The sequence below is a fragment of the Orycteropus afer genome, unplaced genomic scaffold (assembly GCF_000298275.1).
Source record: "Orycteropus afer afer isolate SDZICR_OR568_19922 unplaced genomic scaffold, OryAfe1.0 scaffold00342, whole genome shotgun sequence".
Classification (NCBI taxonomy): domain Eukaryota; kingdom Metazoa; phylum Chordata; class Mammalia; order Tubulidentata; family Orycteropodidae; genus Orycteropus; species Orycteropus afer.
The window spans coordinates 3,221,597-3,242,100 of record NW_006921929.1 but is presented as its reverse complement, the minus strand read 5'-3'; the positions used below and the strand labels follow the sequence as shown (position 1 = coordinate 3,242,100).

Here is a 20,504-nt window from a genome sequence, read left to right as displayed (position 1 = left end):
TGGCTGAGGGACGGTGGGCTGGGAGAGAGACTGAGCATTTTTCTTGAACTCGAATTGTAGCCTGTGGTGCTTCCCTAATAAACCTCGTAATCTGTGAGTTCTGTGTGGCCACTGCAGCGAATTATCGAACCCAGGAGAGAGGTGGTGGGTGCTCTGGGAGGAACAATTGGAGAAAGGGCTGGAGGAAGGCAGCATGTCTGGCCTTGCAGTAATAGGCCTTGGGTTACTGCTGGTAACCCTGTCTTCCTCTTGTGGGATTAGAGGAGGTCAGAACATGTGGCCTCCTTGCCGTTTTAGCAATATTACAGAAGCAACAGAAGATAGAGTTGGCGTAACCTCTCAGAGACAAACACCTTGAGAGAGAGAAATCACCAGGCCTGCCGTCGGGACCATAGTCTCGGGGGACATCAAGTTCAACTGGCACAACATAGTACATAAAAACTTTGTTCCACAATTTGCTTTGGTGAGTAGCAACTGGGGTCTTAAAAGCCTTTGAGTGGCCATCTAAAATCTAACTATTGGTCACCACTCATCTGAAGCAAAGAAGAGTGAAGAAAATCAAAGGCATCTGGGAACAATTAGTCTAAGGATATGATGGACCCCAAGACCAGAACTAGATGGTACCAGCTACCAGTGCCAACCACTTGGAAAAGGATAAAAACTGGAGATCCTAAATAGAGTGGGAGGAAAAATGTGGAACAAAATTCAAAAACACAAAAATGACCAGAATTACTAGTCGGATGGAGTCTGGTGGAACCCCCAAGATTATGGCCCTGCATTACCCTTGAGTGAGAACTGGACTTACTCCCAAGGATTAGCTCTCAGCCGAACAGCAGAAAGACCTCCATGCAGAACACCTACCCTAGGGCGATGCACCCAGTTACTCTAGGATAGGAGTCACTTATGGATAGGAAAACTGAGTATTTTGAAAATGTCAATATTACCCAAAGCAATCTACACATTCAATATAATTCCGATCTAGACACCATCAACATTTTTTAAGGATATGGAAAAACCAATTATTAATTTCATATGGAAATTAGAGCAATAGGCCATGGAGCACTACCGGGGCAGCTTTCCACAGTAAACTGGACAGACAGGAGTGCATGGTTAAGAAGGGCACAGGGAAGCGGCAGCCGCAGGGAAGAGAGGGGAGGAGAGTTTGTTATGGTCGGGGATGGTAACTGGGCCATGAAATCAAATGTACACAAACTGTTGAATGTAAAACAAATTTTGCTCTGTAAATTTGCACCCAACACACAATAAAATTTAAAATAAGGTTCTACTATAAACAAGAGATGTGCATTGTGCCTAATGTAATGAAGAACTCCCATGTTCAGCAATAAATACAGCCTATATAATAGTATTTCCTACAGACTCTTATTTTATAGAGCTGTATAATGTCAATGAATATTTAAGTCTAAGTAAAGATAATTCCAATGACAACATGTTACAATCCAAATAAATCTGTATTTTTATACTCACACTTAAAACTGTCACATAATTAGAGATAAAATGTGGTACAGGTTCAATAACTTGATGGAAAGAAATAGGAAGACAAATGACTCATGATTTGAGAGACAAAAAGAAATTTTCTGTGCATTCAAGTTTTTTCAAGCTGACTGGGAAAACAATAAAAAATTCTTATGAAAAAAAAAAGTTGAGAGTTAACTACAATTTGTTTCCTTCGAGAATGAAAGAACAGTAACAAAAACAAAAAACTTGGTATTTCTCAACACAATTAAGGGGACCCAGCATGTCAAGTGACTTTGAGTTACTTAATAAACCCTTCGCCCAATCCTGCCTTTGCCCTATCCTGTGCCACTGAGAGAAATGAAAGGTCAGTGCAAACATATGCACCAGCTGGCTCTTTAGCAGTGTTATCTCCCAGCCTTATCTCACTAAATTATTCAAAGAAATATCTCACTAAATTATTCAAAGAAATAAAAAAGGAAGCTAAGAGCAACAGCTCATGTGGTTACCTCATTACATTCATCCACAAGTATGAAGAAGAGATCAAATCGGGACATGATAGGAGCCGACAAATTTATATTCTGTTTCAACGATTTTGACCTGTCATAGTGTCCACTGACTGGGTTTGCTGCTGCCAAAATAGATGTCCTGGCATTCAGAGTAGCCTAAAAAGAAAGAATTGTAAAAGGTTTAAAAAGACATTTGGACTGGCCAATAAATACACAACAAAATGCTTAATCTCATTCATTCATAATTAACTAAATGAAAACTAAAACATTATCATTTTTCACCAATTGGGTCATCAAAATTCAAATCTGATAATATATAGTGAAGGAAACAGGCACTACATGTGATGGTGGTGATGTGATGTATACACCCTTTAAACCAGCAAGTCTTTGTTAGGAATTTATTTTCCAATTAGGTATACATGAAAAAGTATGTTCATGGATGTTTATGTCAATATCGTTTATGACACAGAAGACTGGAAATGACTCAAATGTCACTCTACAGGGGTCTGATGAACCAAAATTAAGAACATAAAATTGAGTACCATGAAGTGATGAAAAACCAAGGCCGATCTACTATGTGCTGATATGGAAAGACTGCCAAATTAAAATTATAAAGTTAAATGAGCAAGGAGCAAAACTATACATTATGCTTATTTATATGGAAAATACTCCTGAAAGAGACAAACTCTAGGCATCTACTGGACTGGGACTGTAAGGGAAGATTTCACTTTTTAATTTATATTTTAGGGCATTATTTATTTATTTATTTTTTAAATTGTGATTTGGGTCAAAGATTATAGAGCAAATTGGTTGTCCATTCAACAATTCATACATACTTTGTTTTGTGGTATTGACTGCAATCCCCCCTTTGCACCAGCACTCTTCCCACTTCCTCTCTGTGTTTAACATTTCCATTCATCCTTTCCTATCCCTTCCCGTCTTCTGCGCTTTCTCCCTGGGCAAATGCTGTTCATCCTTCTGATCTTGTATGGTAGAGTGCATACCTCCCTGGTGTTACTGTTCACCTTACAGACCTACCTATCATTGGGTTGAAAGCTGAGCCACAGGGGTGAGTTCAGTTCCAGGCTTGAAGGTTATCTAAGGGCCATAGTCTGGGGGGTTCCACCAATATCTACGAGACCAGTAAGCCTGATCTATTTTATGATTTTAAATTTTATTACACATTTCCCTCCTACCATCTAGGACCTGGGAGCTCTGGTAGCATAGAGCCTAAGGCACTTGACTGCTAACCAGAAGGCTGGTGGTTCAAACCCACCAGCCACTCCTCGGAAGGAAGGTTGGGCAATCCTACTTCCGTAGTGATACTGCCTCGGAAACCCAAGGAGGGGTCGCTATGAGTTGGGGCCGACTTGACAGCAAATAACAACAACAACAACAAAAATCCAGGACCTAAGAAGCTTCGGTGGTGCAATGGTTAAAGCATTAGGCTGCTTTGGTTTACTCTGTGGGGTAAATATGAGGCAGTCTGTTTTCATAAAGATTTATAGCCTTGGAAACCCCATAGGGCAGTTCTAGTCTGTTCTATAGGGTTGCTGTGAGTCGGGATTGACTTGATGGCAACGGGTTTGTTTTTTAATCAGGACCTCCTATTGTGATTCCTTTCAGACTGGTCAGCAGTGGTAGCCGGGCTCTGTTCTTCTAGGTCTAAGTCTGTTCTTTTAGGCCAGAATCATCTAGTTCTTCTGGTCTCAGGGTCATAGAGGTTTTGTTCCTCTTTGCTCCAGACAGGGAGAGACCAGTATTTGTACCTTAGATGGCCACTCAAAAAGTTTTAAGACCCCAGTTACTACCCACTAAAGTAGGATATAGAATACTGTCTTTATGGACTATGTTATGCCAAATGACCTTGGTGTCCCCCAAGACTATAGTCTTGAGCCCACAGGCCCACTGACTCATTGTATCAAGATGTATGGTTGTGACTGCACCCTGTATGCTCTACTATATTCATGGATATATTTGCAGCATATATAAATACATATACAGATAGCTTCTGTCAATCCTATATATTTGTGGGTATACTCCCCTAAGTTTTTCTTAACTACTTGAATGTATTACTTTTATTAAAAATAGTTTAGATTCCCCTTAATGTTGATTATAGTTTCAGATTTATTAGTAATCTTTATTTAAAGAATCTATCAATCTTTGGTTATTTTTATTACAAATGGAAACATTAGTTATCAAAGAATACAGAGACTTTATACACAGAAATTTTGAGACACAAAATGGTAAAAATTTCACCAGTACTTCGTACACTTTCTATCATAACAACATATTTACACATTACCCTAACAACCATCTATTGTTTGTATTACTAATTCTTAGGGCTATGTTTTCAATTTTAATGAGCAGCATTACATGGCAAAGTAATGAATTTTATTATGCAGGTGAATATCTTCTCTTGCTACATTAATCTACAAAGCTTGGAACAGAGGCAGACACACATACCTTTACTCCCGCTTTAGTGATGGAGATGGTCTGTTGTTCCATAGCTTCATGTATAGCAACTTGATCCCTTATGTCCATCTTATCAAATTCATCAATACAACACACACCCTGTAAGCAAACAGATCTAGCATGAAGTGTTTTTCAGATGTAAAATGGTAAGGAAGTAAACTCACAAAAGTTTGCCACCACAGAGAAATTTTCTATTCTCTACTCAACTAAATGGTGGCATAGTGCCTAAGGCATTTGACTACTAACCAGAAGGCTGGCTGTTCAGATCTACCAGCTACTCCTCGGAAGGAAGGTTGGGCAATCTACTTCCGTAGTGATACTGCCTCGGAAACCCAAGGAGGGGTCATATTATGAGTTGGATCTGACTCGACGTTAGTGAGTTTGTTTTTTTTTGGTTTAAACAACTAAAGAATTCCTAATCCCTTCTAGTAGGGCAATAGATACAAGAGCCAAAAAGACCTGTACTTTTTTTTAAAGCAACTGATAATTTATGAAAACAGCTTATTTACAACATCTGCAACAGTGACTTAAACCTCAACAGTGACTTAAACCTCTGGTCCTGGTTCAACAATGATGGAAGTAACATGTTTAATGTCTCAGAAGAACTATACAAGTCAATGAGTTTCTTATGGATCCTCATCTGAAAGTGATCCCTGGTCTTAGAATCTTTAGCAGAAAGATTTAGCTTTTCTCACAGTGATTCTGAGTCTTGGTAGGAGGTTCTTCTCCTTTAACCAAGTCAGCATACACGTTCTTTAGGGATTTTATGTTTCGGCTTACATGGGTATTTCTAAATTTGCTGTCAATCCACCTATTTCCATAGGTATCTTTCTAGTGTCCTTAAAATCCATGGCTGTGGTTCCGCTTCCTGACTTATTTGTTCCTTAGTGAGAGCAGAGCAGTGAGTCAGGAGCAGGAATGGGTGGACCAAGGCTCTGCTGCAGAGGTGACTGCATCTTCCACAAATATACATATTCTACTCTTTAAATTTTATTTTGTTGAGAATATACACAGCAAAACATACACCAATTCAACAGTTTCTACATGTACCATTTAGTGACCTTGATTACATTTTTCAAGCCATGCAACTATTCTCACCCTCCTTTTTGGAGTTGTTCCTCTCTCATCAGTATAAACTCACTACCCACCTCCTAAAATTCCCATCTAATCTTCTGAGTTGCTGTTGTCAATTTGATCCTTCTTAAAAGAGCAAAATGCAGACCTTTTTTACTTGTTAACTATTGTTTGCTTTTAAGAAGACTTTAGGAGACATTTTTGGCCTAAATAAGAGCTAAACTATAAACATACAGGCATTTACCGTACTTTTATTCAACATCAAAACCTTGTGTGAACCTCAGTGTCAAGTCACTGGGTCACTCTGATATTTGTTTTGGGCTGGGCAAGTGAAGGGTGAAAGTGGAACACAATGAAGAATATAAACATGTATACAGAAACCAAACAAAAACCAAACTCACTGCCATCAAGTCCATTCTGACTCACAGAAAGCCAACAGACAGAATAGAAGTGCTCCGCAGATTTACAAGGCTGTAGATCTTTACGGAAGCAGACTGCCTCATCTTTTCTCCCACAGAGTGGCTGATGATGGGTTCGGACTGCCAGTCTTTAAGCTAGCAGCCCAATGATTTAACCACAGCGACACCAGAGCTCCTCGCATGTATACATACAACATATCATATACATTTAAAGAGCTAATCAATCCATGCCAAATATATATCAATACTAAATGGGAAGGAAAAAGTACTCCTCTTTCACTTTTCAAAGTTTAGATACATTCATAAAGGTATCATGGTTTAGAAAAGAAAAAATGCTGGCAAGTACTATTAATAGGTGCTACATATGTCCAGGGTAAGCAACAGAAAAGTGCTGATTAATGATAATCCCAATTAAAATTTTTGATTAGTAAAATTATGAATAATTTACTAAACCTAAAAACCAAACTCAATGCCATCAAGTCGATTCCGACTCATAGCAACCCCTCCTTGGGTTTCCGAGGTGGTACCTTTACAGAAGTAGACTGCCCGGTCTTCTTTCCACTGAGTGGCTGGTAAGTTTGAACCACCAGCCTTCTGGTTAGCAGTCAAATGCTTCAGGCACTACACCACTAGCGCTCCCAATTTACTAAAGGATGCTTTTTTACAAGGACATCTTTTTAACAGAAACTCAAAGGCCTATACTGATGGGGTAAGGGATATTCTGATTTCTTTATATCCAACAGTTCAAAATTTTCTTACATTATCAGCCAACATCAAAGCTCCAGCCTCAATGACAAACTCATGAGATTCTTCATCTCTCACAACAGCTGCTGTTAAGCCAGCAGCACTGGAGGCCTTTCCACTGGTGTAGACAGCTCTGGGGCTGAACTCTTCCACGTGCCTGTTCAAGGTTATCAGATAAATACTCATTAATATGTGAACTCTCCATCAGCTGGCAGAGGTTATGTCAGTTTCACTTAGACATCAGAAGAAAGGAGAAGACCCACCAACATTTGGAAGGTTGTATGAGAAGTGAGTTGATGGGAGAACACCCATCCCCATCCACCCACCAGTCACTAAGAAGTGTGGCAATGGCTGTCCTTACATGTGTTAACCATTAGAACATCTGAGAGAGGCATTAGCACAAACAATTCATAAAAACACACATTCCGGAGACTGAATGGACAAAAAGATCTGAATATGAAGCCTTATCTCATTTGGCCTTATAAATGGATTTAAATTCACTTCTGTCAAAGGACAAAATACAGTTTATATATAACCAAAACCAAACTCACTGCTAACCTTCTGGTTAGCAGTCAGATGCCTTAGGCACCATAGTGGTAGACAGAAGGGTGTTGGTCCAAACCCACCAGCCACTCCACAGAAGGAAGATGGGGCAATCTACTTCCATAAAGATTTACTGCCTCAGAAAACCAATAGGGGTTGCTATGAGTCGCAATCTATCCAATGGCAATGAGTTTGGTTTTTATATACAACACACATTAATTTTAAAAGAAGTTAGTAACAAACAGTTTTGCAATAATATCTAATAGTAAGATCTTGCAATTAAGGAATAAAACAAAATGAGAGATGGGATTTATCTCAGAAATGCCAATGTTGATTTAACATTTGAAAATCAATCAATATACCACAGTAAAACCTGCAAAAGGCACAACCTGTATATGGCAGAAACATGCTCGTTTTCCACTGTAACAAGTGATAGAAAGGCGGTAAGACTGCATCCTGTCAAAGGTGGAAAATTTGCAAGACCCAGAAAAATGAGGCAGTCTCATTGAGGTCTGGCTCTTACAGGTTTCACTGTCCAGTAAACGACAAGAATTACATGATTATCAATAGATACAGAAAAAAACATTTCACAAAACCCAACATTCTTTTAGGATAAAAACACTCAATAAACCAGGAATGGGAGGAAACTTCTTCAACCTGATAAAGGACATCTACAAAAAACCTACAGCTATCCCCACAACTCAAGAGCAAAAGCCTCAATACTTTCTACTAAGATCAGGAATAAGGCAGCTCTAACTACGTTTATACCTAACATTGTATTGGAGGTCCTAGTCAGTGCAATAAACCAAGAAAAATAATTAAAAGGCATAAAGATTAGAAAGAAATCGCTTTTATTTATAGACCACATGACTGAGTATATAAGAAACCTTTAAGAACCTACCAGGAAAAAAAAACAAAAAACCTACTAGAACTATAAGTGAATTTAGCAAGGCTGTAAGATACAAGTGAATGAATATATTTACCATTTTCCAAGAGATGTGATGAATTTGTACACTGTAAATTACAAAGGGGAATCTGAAGATGACTTAACTAAATGGCATGATATTCCATGTTCATGCACTGTAAGACTCAACACTTCAACACTCTGAAAACTACAAATATTGTTGTAAGAAATTAAAGAAAGCCTATATAATTGGAAAGATATTTGATGTTCATGAGTTAAAAGACTTAATATTATTAAAATGCCAATACTCCTTGTGGTAGTTAAGACTGTATGTCAACTTGGCTGGGCAGCTGGATGTAGTTATTACCCATGATGAGACTGGAAACAACTCCATGGTAGAATCTGCTGTGAGTAGCTGAGTAGCTGCCTTAGGGATATGGTCTATTTCCAGTATATAAGATGACGCTTTCAGAAAGGTCTACAGCTGGCCGAGTCTTCATTCCAATGGCCTGCCATGTTGCCTGCCGATCTTGAGACTGTTAATGAATTTGAATTTGTGGCCTGCTGTGTTGCTTAATAATTTTGGGACTATGCCATTTTACTTGTCAACCTTGGTTTAGTTAGCCTCAGCACCCAGTAGCTGTTTGAGTTAAGAGACACTTCTAGCTTCAGTGGGCCAGGATAAAGAAGCAGAGCAGAAGCTGAAGGCCCAGGGGCCTTTGAACTCAGACCTCCAGCCTCTTAAACTGTAAAAGAATATATCTCTGTTTGCTCAAACCATATATTTGTGGTATTTCTGTTTTAGCAGCACTAGAGGACCAAAACACTCCTCAAGTTGACCTACAAAACTCAATGCAATCTCTGTCAAAAGTCCAGCTGACCTCCTTGTAGAAACTGACAAACCAATCCTAAAATTCACATGGAAATTCAAGGAACCAAAAATAACCAAACAATCTGGAAAAAGAATAAAGTTAGACTCATACAACATGACTTCAAAAATTATCACAATGGCATCAAGATGGTTTGGAACTAGCATAAGGACAGACACAGATTAATGAAATAGAACTGATAGTCCAGAAATAAACCATCACATTTATAGTCCACTGATTTTTGACAAGCATGCTGAGATAATTCATCAGGAAAGAATAGTGTTCCAAACACTTTATGTTGGGACAACTGGGTATCACTTGCAAAAATAGTAAATTGTACCTCCTTATACCATATATCAGAAGCAAGGTTGGGCAATCTACTTCCGTAGTGATACCACCTTGGAAGCCGAAGGAGGGGTCGCTATGAGTCGGATCTGACTTGACGGCACATAACAACAAGATACCATATACAGGAACTCTGGTGGCATAGTGCCTAGGGCATCTGACTGCTAACCAGAAGGCTGGCAGTTCAAACCCACCAGCCACTGCTCAGAAGGAAGGATGGGCAATCTAATTCCGTAGTAATACCACCGTGGAAACCCAAGGAGGAGTTGCTATGAATCGGATCTGACTTGATGGCAGTGCGCTGCATTTGCGTTGTGTTAGCCTTACGTTATACCATGTACAAAAATTAACTCAATATTGATCAGACCTAAATGTAAGAGTTAAAACTGTACAACTCTTAGAAGGAAACATAAGCATAAATCTTTATGGCTTTAAGTTAGATAACAGTTACTTAGCTATGACACCAAAAACACGACAAAATAAATAAATTGGATTTTATCAAACTTAAAAAAAATTCTGCATTCTAAAAGATCATATAAAGTAAGTGAGAAGGTAATTCACGGAATTGGTAAAAATACTGAAAAATTATGTATCTGATATGGGACTTGTATACAGTATATAAAAAGAACTGTTACAACTTGACTACCAACCTGGTTGAAAATTGGGAAGAATCTGGGTAAGTATTTTTCCAAAGAAATATACAAATGGCCAGGAAGTCATGAAAACACTCTCAACATCATGAACCACCAAGAAAATGAAAATCAAAACCACAATGAACTACCACTTCACATTCACTTGGATCACTATGATCAAAAAAATGAGACAATAACAAGTGTTAGCAAGGATGTAGAGAAATTGGAACCCTCATACACTGCTGTATGTATGGGAATGTAAAATGATGTAGCAGCTGCTTTGGAAAACAGTCAGGCAGTTCCTCAAAAGGCTAACTTGCTACTATATGACCCAGCAAATCTATTCCTAAGAATTCTCCCAAGAGACAAGAAAAAATACCAACACAAAATATGTACACCAATATTTATAGCAGCATTACTCTTAATAGCCAAAAAGTGGTAACAACCCAAATGTCCATCAAATGAAGAATGGATAAACAATTAGAGGAAGACTCATTAACCCGTGACATGCAGATGACATAACTTTGCTTGCTGAAAGTGAAGACCTGAAGCACTTACTGATGAAGACTGAAGAGTACAGCCTTCAGAATGGATTCCACCTCAACATAAAGAAAACAAAAATGCACACAACTGGACAATAAGCAATATCATGATAAAGGGAGATGACTGAACTTATCAAATATTTCATTTTACTTGGATCCACAATCAACACCCATGGAAGCAGCAATCAAAAATCAAACATGTTTTGATTTGGGTAAATGTGCTGCAAAAGACCTCACCAAGCCATGGTATTTTTAATAGCCTCACATGCACGTGAGAGCTGGCCAATGAAAAAGGAATATGGAAGAATTGATGTATTTTACTTGTGGTTTGGTGAGGAATACTGAACGTACCATGGACTGCTTGAAGAATGACAAATCTATCTTGGAAGAAGTACACCTGGAATGCCCCTTAGAAGCAAGAATGGCCAGACTTTGTCTCATGGACTTTGGTCATGTTGACAGTCAAAAGGGACCAGTTCCTAGAGTAGGATAGCATGCTTGGTGAAATACAGGGTCAGCACAAAAGGGGAAGATTCTCAATAAGATGGATTGACACAGAAGCTACAACAATGAGCTCATGCACAGCAATGATTCTGAGGATGGCACAGGACCTGGCAGTGTTTCGTTCTGTCATATACAGAGTCGCTGAGTTGAAACCAACTCGAGGGCACCTGGCAACAATGACATATCCGTACAATGGAATAAACAGCAACAAAAAGGAATGAAGTACAGGCAGTCCCCAGTTACAGATGAGATCTAGTCCCAGTTATCCTTAAGTCAAGTGTGTAGATAGGTTTAGCCTTACTTTACTGCAAAAAAAGACTAGAAGCCTTTTCATGGTTTAAAAGCTCAAGGGAAGGTGACTATGATGAATTTTGTTATGAATAAGGGTTGGTTCAATCATTTCAAAGTGAGGGAAAATCTACATATAAAGGGCAAGTATGAGTCATCCCTAAGTGGGACATTCTGATGTTCATAACCCAGGAATTTACTATAAGGATACTTGTTACACCATGGATGATCCTTGTAAACATGATAAGTGAAAGAAGTCAATCACAAAAGACCATATATTATATGTTACCATTTATATCAAATATCCAGAATAAACAAATCAATAAAGGCACTAAGTAGATTAGTGGTTGGCTAGGTTGGAGGGAAGAATAGGTGTGACTGACAATGGATATGGGGTTTCTCTGAGTTAGAAAAATATACTAAACTTAGATTGTGATGATGGTTGTAAACTTTGAAAACACTAAAACATATTGAATTATATTATATATATTATATATATTATATTAATTATATTATATTAAAGGGGCATATACATTTTCTCTCAGTAAATATGCTTTAAAAAAACACTAGATAGAAAAAGCTCTTTCTGCCTAACACAACTACAACACTGTCAACAAGTCAGAAAACAAAAAACCTAAACCCACTGCTAGGGAGTCTACTGTGACTTACAGCAACCTCCAGTGGGTTTCCAAGGCCACGAGTCTTTTTTTTTTTTTTTTAAGGCTATAATCTTTATGGAAGTAGATAGCCGCATCTTCCTCCTGTGGAGCAGCTGATGGGTTTGAACCACCAACCTTCTGGTTAGCAGCCAAAAGCTTTACCCACTACACCACCAGAGCTTCCTGTTACATGCCAGAGGCAACATTTTATCTTTCTTGTGGTGGGGGTATGGGAAGCAGCAGGAATGAAGAGAAAAAAAATCCTTTTAACCTAAGATCATTATTTTTAAATCTAAACCTCAGTCCCTGATAAATGAGGGAGATATTTAGTCATAAAACTATAAACTAATTAAAAATGTTCTATGTTGTGGAACAGTGACATGTTATACATTTCTAAGATGAATAAAGGAAAGGCTGCTTGATACAGTACAAAGAGCACAGGCTAAGCAGTGAAATACATCTGAGTGCTAATAATCTTAGGATGGCAACACTTGTCAAGCTATGAGAGGCTGGGCAAGTTACTGAGTCTTAGAAAGGTTTGATTCCCTCCCTGAAAAAGGTGGTAACATCACATGCTTGTCTGAGTGTTTGGAGTATAAGACGTAAGACATATACACAGCACCAAGCACACAGCAGGTACTCAGAAAATATGCACTATTATTTTGAGCCTTAAATTTCCAACAAGTTTGAAAGTAACCTAATACTTATAGCTTCTGAAAATAAGTAAGGATTTCTAAAGTAGTATTTATGCTGGTCAGGTTAGTATAAAGTATCTCATTTCTGTAGCACTACTTTTGGGGAATGTGTCTATGTTTAAGAAATACAAAGATGTTTGTATTGCAAGTCTCCAAAGGAAATAAATGAAAAATAAAAATTTAGGCGTACTGTGATGTTCACTGTACCTCTATCTGTAATCACTGAAGTAACAGAAAAAAAAAAAAAAAAAAAATCAAACCAAACCAAACTGGTTGCTATGGAGTTGATTCTGATTCATGGCAAACTCATGTGTGCAGAGTAGAACTGTTTCCCATAGTGTTTTCAACGGCTGATTTGTCAGAAGTCAATTGCTAGGCCTTTCCTCTCAGGTGCCTTTAGGTGGATTTGAACCTCTAACCTTTTGGATAGGAGCTGAGCACGCACCACCCAGGGACTCCCATTAAAAAAATAAACTACCCTAGTTCAACAGTCACCAACAGGGCTATGAGAATGGTATTCTAAGCTATAGTACACCAACAAAAAATTGACAATTGTGAAAATAAACGTGGAACGTGTTTAGAGTAATTTGGAATTAAAAATAAAAATACAAATGTTATGATTTACAAGCATGAAAATAAATACAGACATGCATTCGAAGACATAAAGGTAATACAAAAATTATAAGAGTTGTATATGGGACTGGGATTTTAAGCACGTTTTTCTAGTCCAAAAAACTATGAAATGTTGCTTTTGTCTGTTTAAAAAAAAAGTGTTTAATCTAAGAGGATTATATATTCAATAGTCTTAATTTACACTCCTCACCCTCTATTAAAGGTAGACTAAGTGTATTCTTGGTATCACAGAAAGTCTAAAACTGTATTTTTTTCTCTACTGTACTAACTCAGGCAAATACTTACTTAAGAAACTGACTTTTTGCTGTACTTGGGTCACCAACAATGCAAACATTTATGTCCCCTCGAAGAGAGGTCCCTTCCCCTGTTGTCTTTGGAACACCACCAAAGAGCATCAGCAGGACACCTCGTTTTACTTCATCATTGCCTGAAATGAAAAGATGCCACAGATGAGAAGTCCACAGTATTTTTCAACATAAGGTTAAACAACTTCACTAGAAATCACTAAGTTAAATTTAACAACCACCAAAGAGCAGATTGAAGCAAAGCTCACAAGACTGGAGTGAAAATATCTGGCTTCTAACCTTGGATCTTGCTCTGTGGATTTCAAGTTACTTAACCATTGTTCCAATGTCTTTACACATAGTGCATTTGTCACAGATGCCAATATTCACCATTCTAAGAGTCTTTCCTTGTTCATCAATGGGCCTAGCATAAGACCTACGTGGAGCTCTTATGGCACAGTGGTTAAAGCACTTGGATACTAACCATAAGGTTGGCAGTTCAAACCAACCAGCCGCTTCATGGGAGAAAGATGTGGCAGTCTGCTTCCATAATTATAGCCTTTGAAAGCCTATGGGGCAGTTCTAGTCTGTCCAATAGGGTCACTATGAGTTGGAATCAACTGAATAGCAATGGTGTTTTTTTGTATTTTAAGACCTACTTCCTACACAAAGCCTTTCCTAATGCCCCAATCCTCCAACTATGCCTACCATTTCTACTAATTCTTTCTAGTGATAGGTCTTGTAGTTCTATCAAAACTAACTAGTTTGAGGAAATGGGCCATGACTTATTTCTTTTGTATTACCTATGGTGACCAGCACCAAATAAATTACGTGCTACTGAACCGCCGTGGATTAGATAAGACACTGAGGTTGGTGGTTTGAACCCACCAGTTATCTTGTGAAGAACCAAGTAGTTTTTGTCCATAAAGGTTTACACCCTTGGAAACCCTATGGGGCAGTTCTACTCTGTCCTATACAGTCACTGTGAGTTAGAATCAACTCAATGGTAGTGGCTTTGGTTTTTTGGTTCTATATAATAGCTCAAAAATCCAATTTAAGCAGAAGATATACAATTTAAAAAGAAGAAAACACTAGGATTTTGGAAATGTGCTATTAAAAGACTCATTTTTCTGAATTAATTATTAGGACTTTCTATATATAGCATCAAAAAAGCTCTAGGTGTACTTGTATAAACCATTACTTAAAAGTATAAAGTTAAAAATCTATGCTGCAAACAAAACTTCTGACTCACACAAAACATATGAAACAAAATGTGTTAGGTGTAGTGGTTTTAAAATGTCTACAAATTCTCTGATACTCCTCCCATTAAGACATGTAAGTTTAATGTTCCCCTCCTTGAGTGTGCCTGAGTTAGTGATTGCTTCTAATAAACAGAAGCAACAGCAGATGTGAAGGTATGTAACTTCTGACACAAGGTCATGAGAGCCATCACGTTTTCTCTTGCTTAGCACTTGGTCACTAGCTCTGGAAAAAAACAGTTACCATGTTGTGAAGATACTCCAACAGCCCTAAGGAGAGGTCCATGTAGCAAGGAATTGAGGCCTCTGGCTACCATCTAGCACTAATGCATGGGCATTTGAGTAAATTCTCTTCTAAGTGGTTCCTCCAGCCCCAGTCAAGACTTAAGATTATTGCAGCCCCAGGTGTTATCTTGACTGCACCTTCATGAAACATCCTAAGCTTGAACTATCCAGGTTAAGTGTCTCCCAAATTCCTTACTCACAGATACTGTGGGAAATAACAGCTGTTTTAAACCTAAGTTTTGGTATAACTTGCTGCGTAGCAGTAGATAATTTACGGAGGGAGAAGGGGAAGAGCAGCATAAAATTGTTGATACCCACTCACTGTATCAGAGGACACTTTAAAATCCAAAAGGATAACATAAAGGATTTCAGTTCAGTTTCACTGATCAAATACTTAAAGATGGAACAGTATAAACGTAAAGCAGGAGAACTGAAAATTTAGCCAGAGCCTTCAAACACAAAGAGGATTAAATTGAGTGACAGTGAGCAGCAGTCACCAAAGGTAAGAAAAAGTGAGAGACTGTCAAAGGTATATGCATAAGTAACCAAGAAATATCACCAAATCTCCATCCCTAAAAAAAGAAACACAAAGTCAGGAGATAAATTTAGTGGAAAATACTTCAGTGTAGTTATGGCCTTAGTGCCCTTCAAAATCTACATAAAAGACTTTCAAGAGCTGACTTGTATACTGTAAGAAATCACTTGGTGTTTAAAACTATTACAGCATTTTAAGTTTCTGCCACAAGTGGATAGACCTCTTACCATGTATAGTAGGGAACAGGCTGGTACAAAGATTGTGGTAGAGATTTTTATCTTGACTCATTTCAAACACTTTCTCCCACTCCTTCACAGTCATTTGGTTCTTAATGCTCTCAGCTGTCTGTTCTTCATCTCTGAGCTCTTTCCCTCCAAACTGAGGGGCAGAGGAGAAAGGAAAATAACATGCTAGAATAGAAACCACCAAAATGTGACACAGAAAGAACTCCACTATAAACAAAATATAGCTTGGGAGGTCTAATTCAGAATCTGCTGACAACATAGGTTTAGAAAAAAAAAAAAAAATCACCAAAGATTTAAATAGAAATGCCTTCGATAATCAAGATACTTTAGGGTTTGTCACTTGTGCAGTGAGTCAAAAACCAAACAACCTACCGCCATGATTTTACAATTTTATTTAAATGAATCTGAATGCTCAAGAGATGAGCCACAGCAATATGTTAATCACTGATATGAAGATGTAAATAAACTAACAGGATACTATCTTCATCCCTTTTTTCTAATACTCTAGCTTTCAAAGTTACTTTCCCCACTTCTTTCCCATTCAGGACACAGAATCAAGTTAAATGAACTATAATGCCAAGAGTCCATCACTCTCACAAAGACCTTACTTCCCAAATGTCTAAGTTTTTTATTTGTACTTCCTCTAAGACAGTGACAAAGGAACTGTGATACTTTTGAAAATATCAACAACCTGGATAATTTGCACCAATGCATAAAAATCATTGCACTCTTCTCTACGAAACAGTAAGACTTCCTTAAGAGTCAGAAAGACAGACATGAAACAACTTTAAGTTTTAAGACTTAAAACAAAAGAATCAAACTTCAACCCATCTCCCTACTGTTAACATCAATTAGCTTTTTTCCAGAACCCTCTAATTTTGATGTAGCCTCATAGAAGTCTTTCTTAAGCTGCATCATTCTATTAAGACGACTCACCCTTGGGTTGGTGGGTGCAACACTGCAGGCAAGAAAGACCAGCCTGTAAGAAAGGTCTCTGACACCAAGGGCCCGGAGTCCTCGAACACCTTCTGTTTCATAACCATCCACACCGCTGACACGGGAATTAGTTTCTGCACGTGCTCCTGAAAGAGTGAACAATGGGCTGCTTCACAGCTAACTCTAAAATACGAAGGTTCTGAGAATCAAAACCACTCAAATAAATGAAACCTATAAACCCTAAGATTTTACTTAGGCTTCAAAAACTTTATGAACAGTACCTTTTGTCACAGAACCAATTCATTTTTATTCTTATCATACTGCCCCACGTACCTGCTCATCAGTAGCCAAGATGAGAAACATGTAAGAAGTAGATAATCTATAATTCAGGCAACTGAAAATTTGTTAAATTTGAGCCACAGACTACCCACCTGGTGTGCTAAGCTTGGAGACATCAGGCACAACAATGAGCGTGCCTGTAAAGTCACATTTGTCACCAGCTTGAGCTGATTCCACAGCTTCAGCCCTCAGGATCACTTCCAAACTGCGGGGGATACTCCCTCGAGGAAGTTCAGCTTGAGTCTCTTGAATACGAACCTGTAACAAAGACAAATAAATACCCAAGAATGAGAAGCGTTTGAATGATCACCTTTCAAATGTGATCTAAATCAAATGCTACAAATACTGACATGTTCTAAACTATCTTATATTGTGCAGATTTTGACATGTACCACCAACACTGATATTAAAAATTCTCCACCTCAAAACTCTTTTAGTCAAATTGTTCTATTTGGTACATGATTACACTTTGTATTAATAAACTTCACTTTTATTCATTTAACAATACTACTTCATTTGGACTCACTTTGCCTGGAACAGCAGAGGAAGAAGACCCAGAGGAAGGAAATGGACTGTAGGTTTAATTGTCTTCATAAACTATATCCTCTATCTTAAAAGCTAGCAAGCTGCCATCCAGATGCAACGATGGGTCTCTCCTCGTCCAGAGCAAAGAAGAATGAAGAAAACCAAAATTCACGGAAACAATTAGTCCTAGCGACTGGTATAGCATCTGATCTGCAGCCTATACAACTATGAGACCAGATGAACTAGATGGTGCCCGGTTACCACTGTCATCCACTTGGAAGGGGATCTATGTAGGAGACCCTTGATGGAGAGTAAGAACAATATGGAACAACACTCAAAATTCATTTGGAGGAAAAAAAAAAGGGGAGAGGGGACCAGGTTTGCTGGTCCGATAGAGCCTGGTGGAACCACTGAAGACTATGGCCTCTAACTGCCCTTCAGGTCTGGAATTTAACCCACACCTGTGGTTTCCAGCCAAACAAAAGACAGGCATATGAGTTGAACATTTACCTCAAGCAGATACTCTCCTTGGAGAGAACAATCATGGGACAAAGAAGGGCTGCTTATGCACAGGGAGACAGCACAGGGGGCAGGAGTGTATGGAAGGATGGACACAGGGAAGAGGTAACTATAGGGAGGAAGTGGGAGGGGAGCTATTACATTGTGGTAAACTGTGGTCAATGTCATGAGACAAAATATATGTAAACTGCTGTATGGAAAGTGAATTTGCTCTGTAAATCTTCACCCAAATCACAATTAAAAAAAAAAAAAAAAAACCATAAGCTAAAGTGAACAACAACAACAACAAAAACTATATCCTCTATTACCATGAGACCAGAAAAAAAAGATGGTTCCCAGCTACCATTACCGAACAATTTTGATCAAGAACCCAGCAGATAGATTCTCAGCAAATGGAGGAAAAACATGGACCTGAACTCAAAGTCATACAAAAAACAGACTTATTGGATCTACTGAGACTCAGGGAACTCCCAAATCTAATGTCCAGAAATAATTTTCAGACCTTCAACTGAAACTATCTCACAAAGCCATTTTGAGCTAGACTTTTGTTCATAGTATTAATAAAGAGCGTTTGCCTATAACATAGTATTCTTATAATATAAGTTCAAACTAACAACAATTAATCTAAAGCACAGATGAGAACTGTAAGGAGCACAAAGCCTAAATTAATGAGGATAAAACAGTATGGGTAGAGACTGAGAATGATAATACAATGTGAAGTATGTAACCAATGTTACTGAACCGTTCACGTAGAAATCGTAAATAGATATATATTTGGTTGGGCATATTGCCACCAAAAATTAATATTTAAAACTACGTATTTTTTTCTCTGTTCAAAAATGACCATAAATATCTATTCTCTGTGCCATTTCCTCCTAAAATATATTCCCCCTTGCTTTATCAAGACAGGTTCAAATACCTCATCAGAGATTTGAGCTCTAAGTATATCCGCACATCTCTTACCAAATTGTCTCTCAGATGATCTCCAATTTGGCTCCTCCACTTCAGTCATGATAATCATTGCTGACAATCATCTTCATCCTGCCCTGTCTTTTTACTCATTTCTTCCTCCCTTCTATTCCCACCTTGAAGTCTTATCCTAGTAAATCTCTCCTTCTTCAAGGATTTATTATGAGTTTATAATAAGAGTCATCTGTCTATTCTTTGAAAAATAAATTTTGTCAGACTGATTCAAGCTATTCAAGGTTAAAAACCATTTATATACTGACAAGTGAAATTTACATGAAGAATTTTTGGCTAAAATCTGTAGCCACTTTTGATGATGCCTGCCTTTACATAAAAAGTGAGTTTAACATTGTCTATATAAGCTATTTTAAAGGCCTAAAAGTTAATTATTAGCATAGGCTAGATCTAAACAGAAGTAAATACATACCTTTTGAAAATCAACAAATCTCGATTTGTTTGTATCCAGCAAGAATCTTCTCCTATTGGCACAAACCGGATTTCGGCAGATGTTTGGTGGTGTGTATTTAAACTGCTGTTCTACATCTTTGATCACTGTTTGGCAGTCCAAGCACAGGAAAGTTCCACTGACTAGTTCTGGGTGAACTGGGTGAGTCCGAACCACCTGTCCACTGATACGCGTGAGCAAACCAATTCTGGATGAAGTGAGTTCTCGAATTCTGTTTAAAGAACAACTGTGCATTAATAAACAATCATTTCCTGACTAAAAAAAACTTTTCATTTTACTAAAATGGTATTCAATGATATTTTATCTTTAACAAAACAAAACAAAAACCAAGAGACAAGATCATCTTTAGACTCTCCTACACAAACTATTCACCATGCTGGTTTCTAAATTACAGAAGAAACATTCATAGCAACAAGATACATAAATGAGCAAGTATAAAAAATTAAGTAAAGGACATTAAAAACGTGAGAATTAAAGCCAGATACCATTTCCTTCCTATTTTAAAGTACTGGTTATATCTCGGATTGAGGTATAGGTGAGAAATTAACACTATCATACTCTGCTGACGAGAAAATATGTTAGTAAAAGCTTTCTGAGAGCCTCTAAAATCTATACAATCCTTTGACGCAACAAGCCTGCTTCCGGGAATTTATTGTAAGAATATAATTTTGAATGTGTGAACTGACAGCATCCTTTCTAAAACAATGGTTAAGATAAAAATAATCAAGGTTTGTAACATGGGGGACTGGTTAAACTATACACGTATACAGTGCAATACTGTACAAGTACTTCTAGAGAAGAGCATTTCCCAAGGAAGTATTAAACCATATAAACTAA

At 37.9% G+C, this 20,504-nt stretch overlaps 1 protein-coding gene across 1 annotated transcript in view; it reads right to left on the bottom strand.

Annotated features, from left to right (window-relative positions):
• MCM6 (minichromosome maintenance complex component 6) overlaps nt 1–20,504 on the bottom strand; it is a 55,534-nt gene that overhangs the window by 27,532 nt on the left and 7,498 nt on the right. The window contains exons 4-11 of the mRNA XM_007952499.1: nt 19,629–19,878; nt 17,284–17,449; nt 16,853–16,998; nt 15,899–16,049; nt 13,594–13,735; nt 6,710–6,851; nt 4,449–4,556; nt 1,983–2,138 (exon numbers count right to left, since the gene is read on the bottom strand). Coding sequence (XP_007950690.1) covers nt 1,983–2,138; nt 4,449–4,556; nt 6,710–6,851; nt 13,594–13,735; nt 15,899–16,049; nt 16,853–16,998; nt 17,284–17,449; nt 19,629–19,878 — 1,261 coding nt within the window. The remainder of the gene's footprint in view (nt 1–1,982; nt 2,139–4,448; nt 4,557–6,709; nt 6,852–13,593; nt 13,736–15,898; nt 16,050–16,852; nt 16,999–17,283; nt 17,450–19,628; nt 19,879–20,504) is intronic.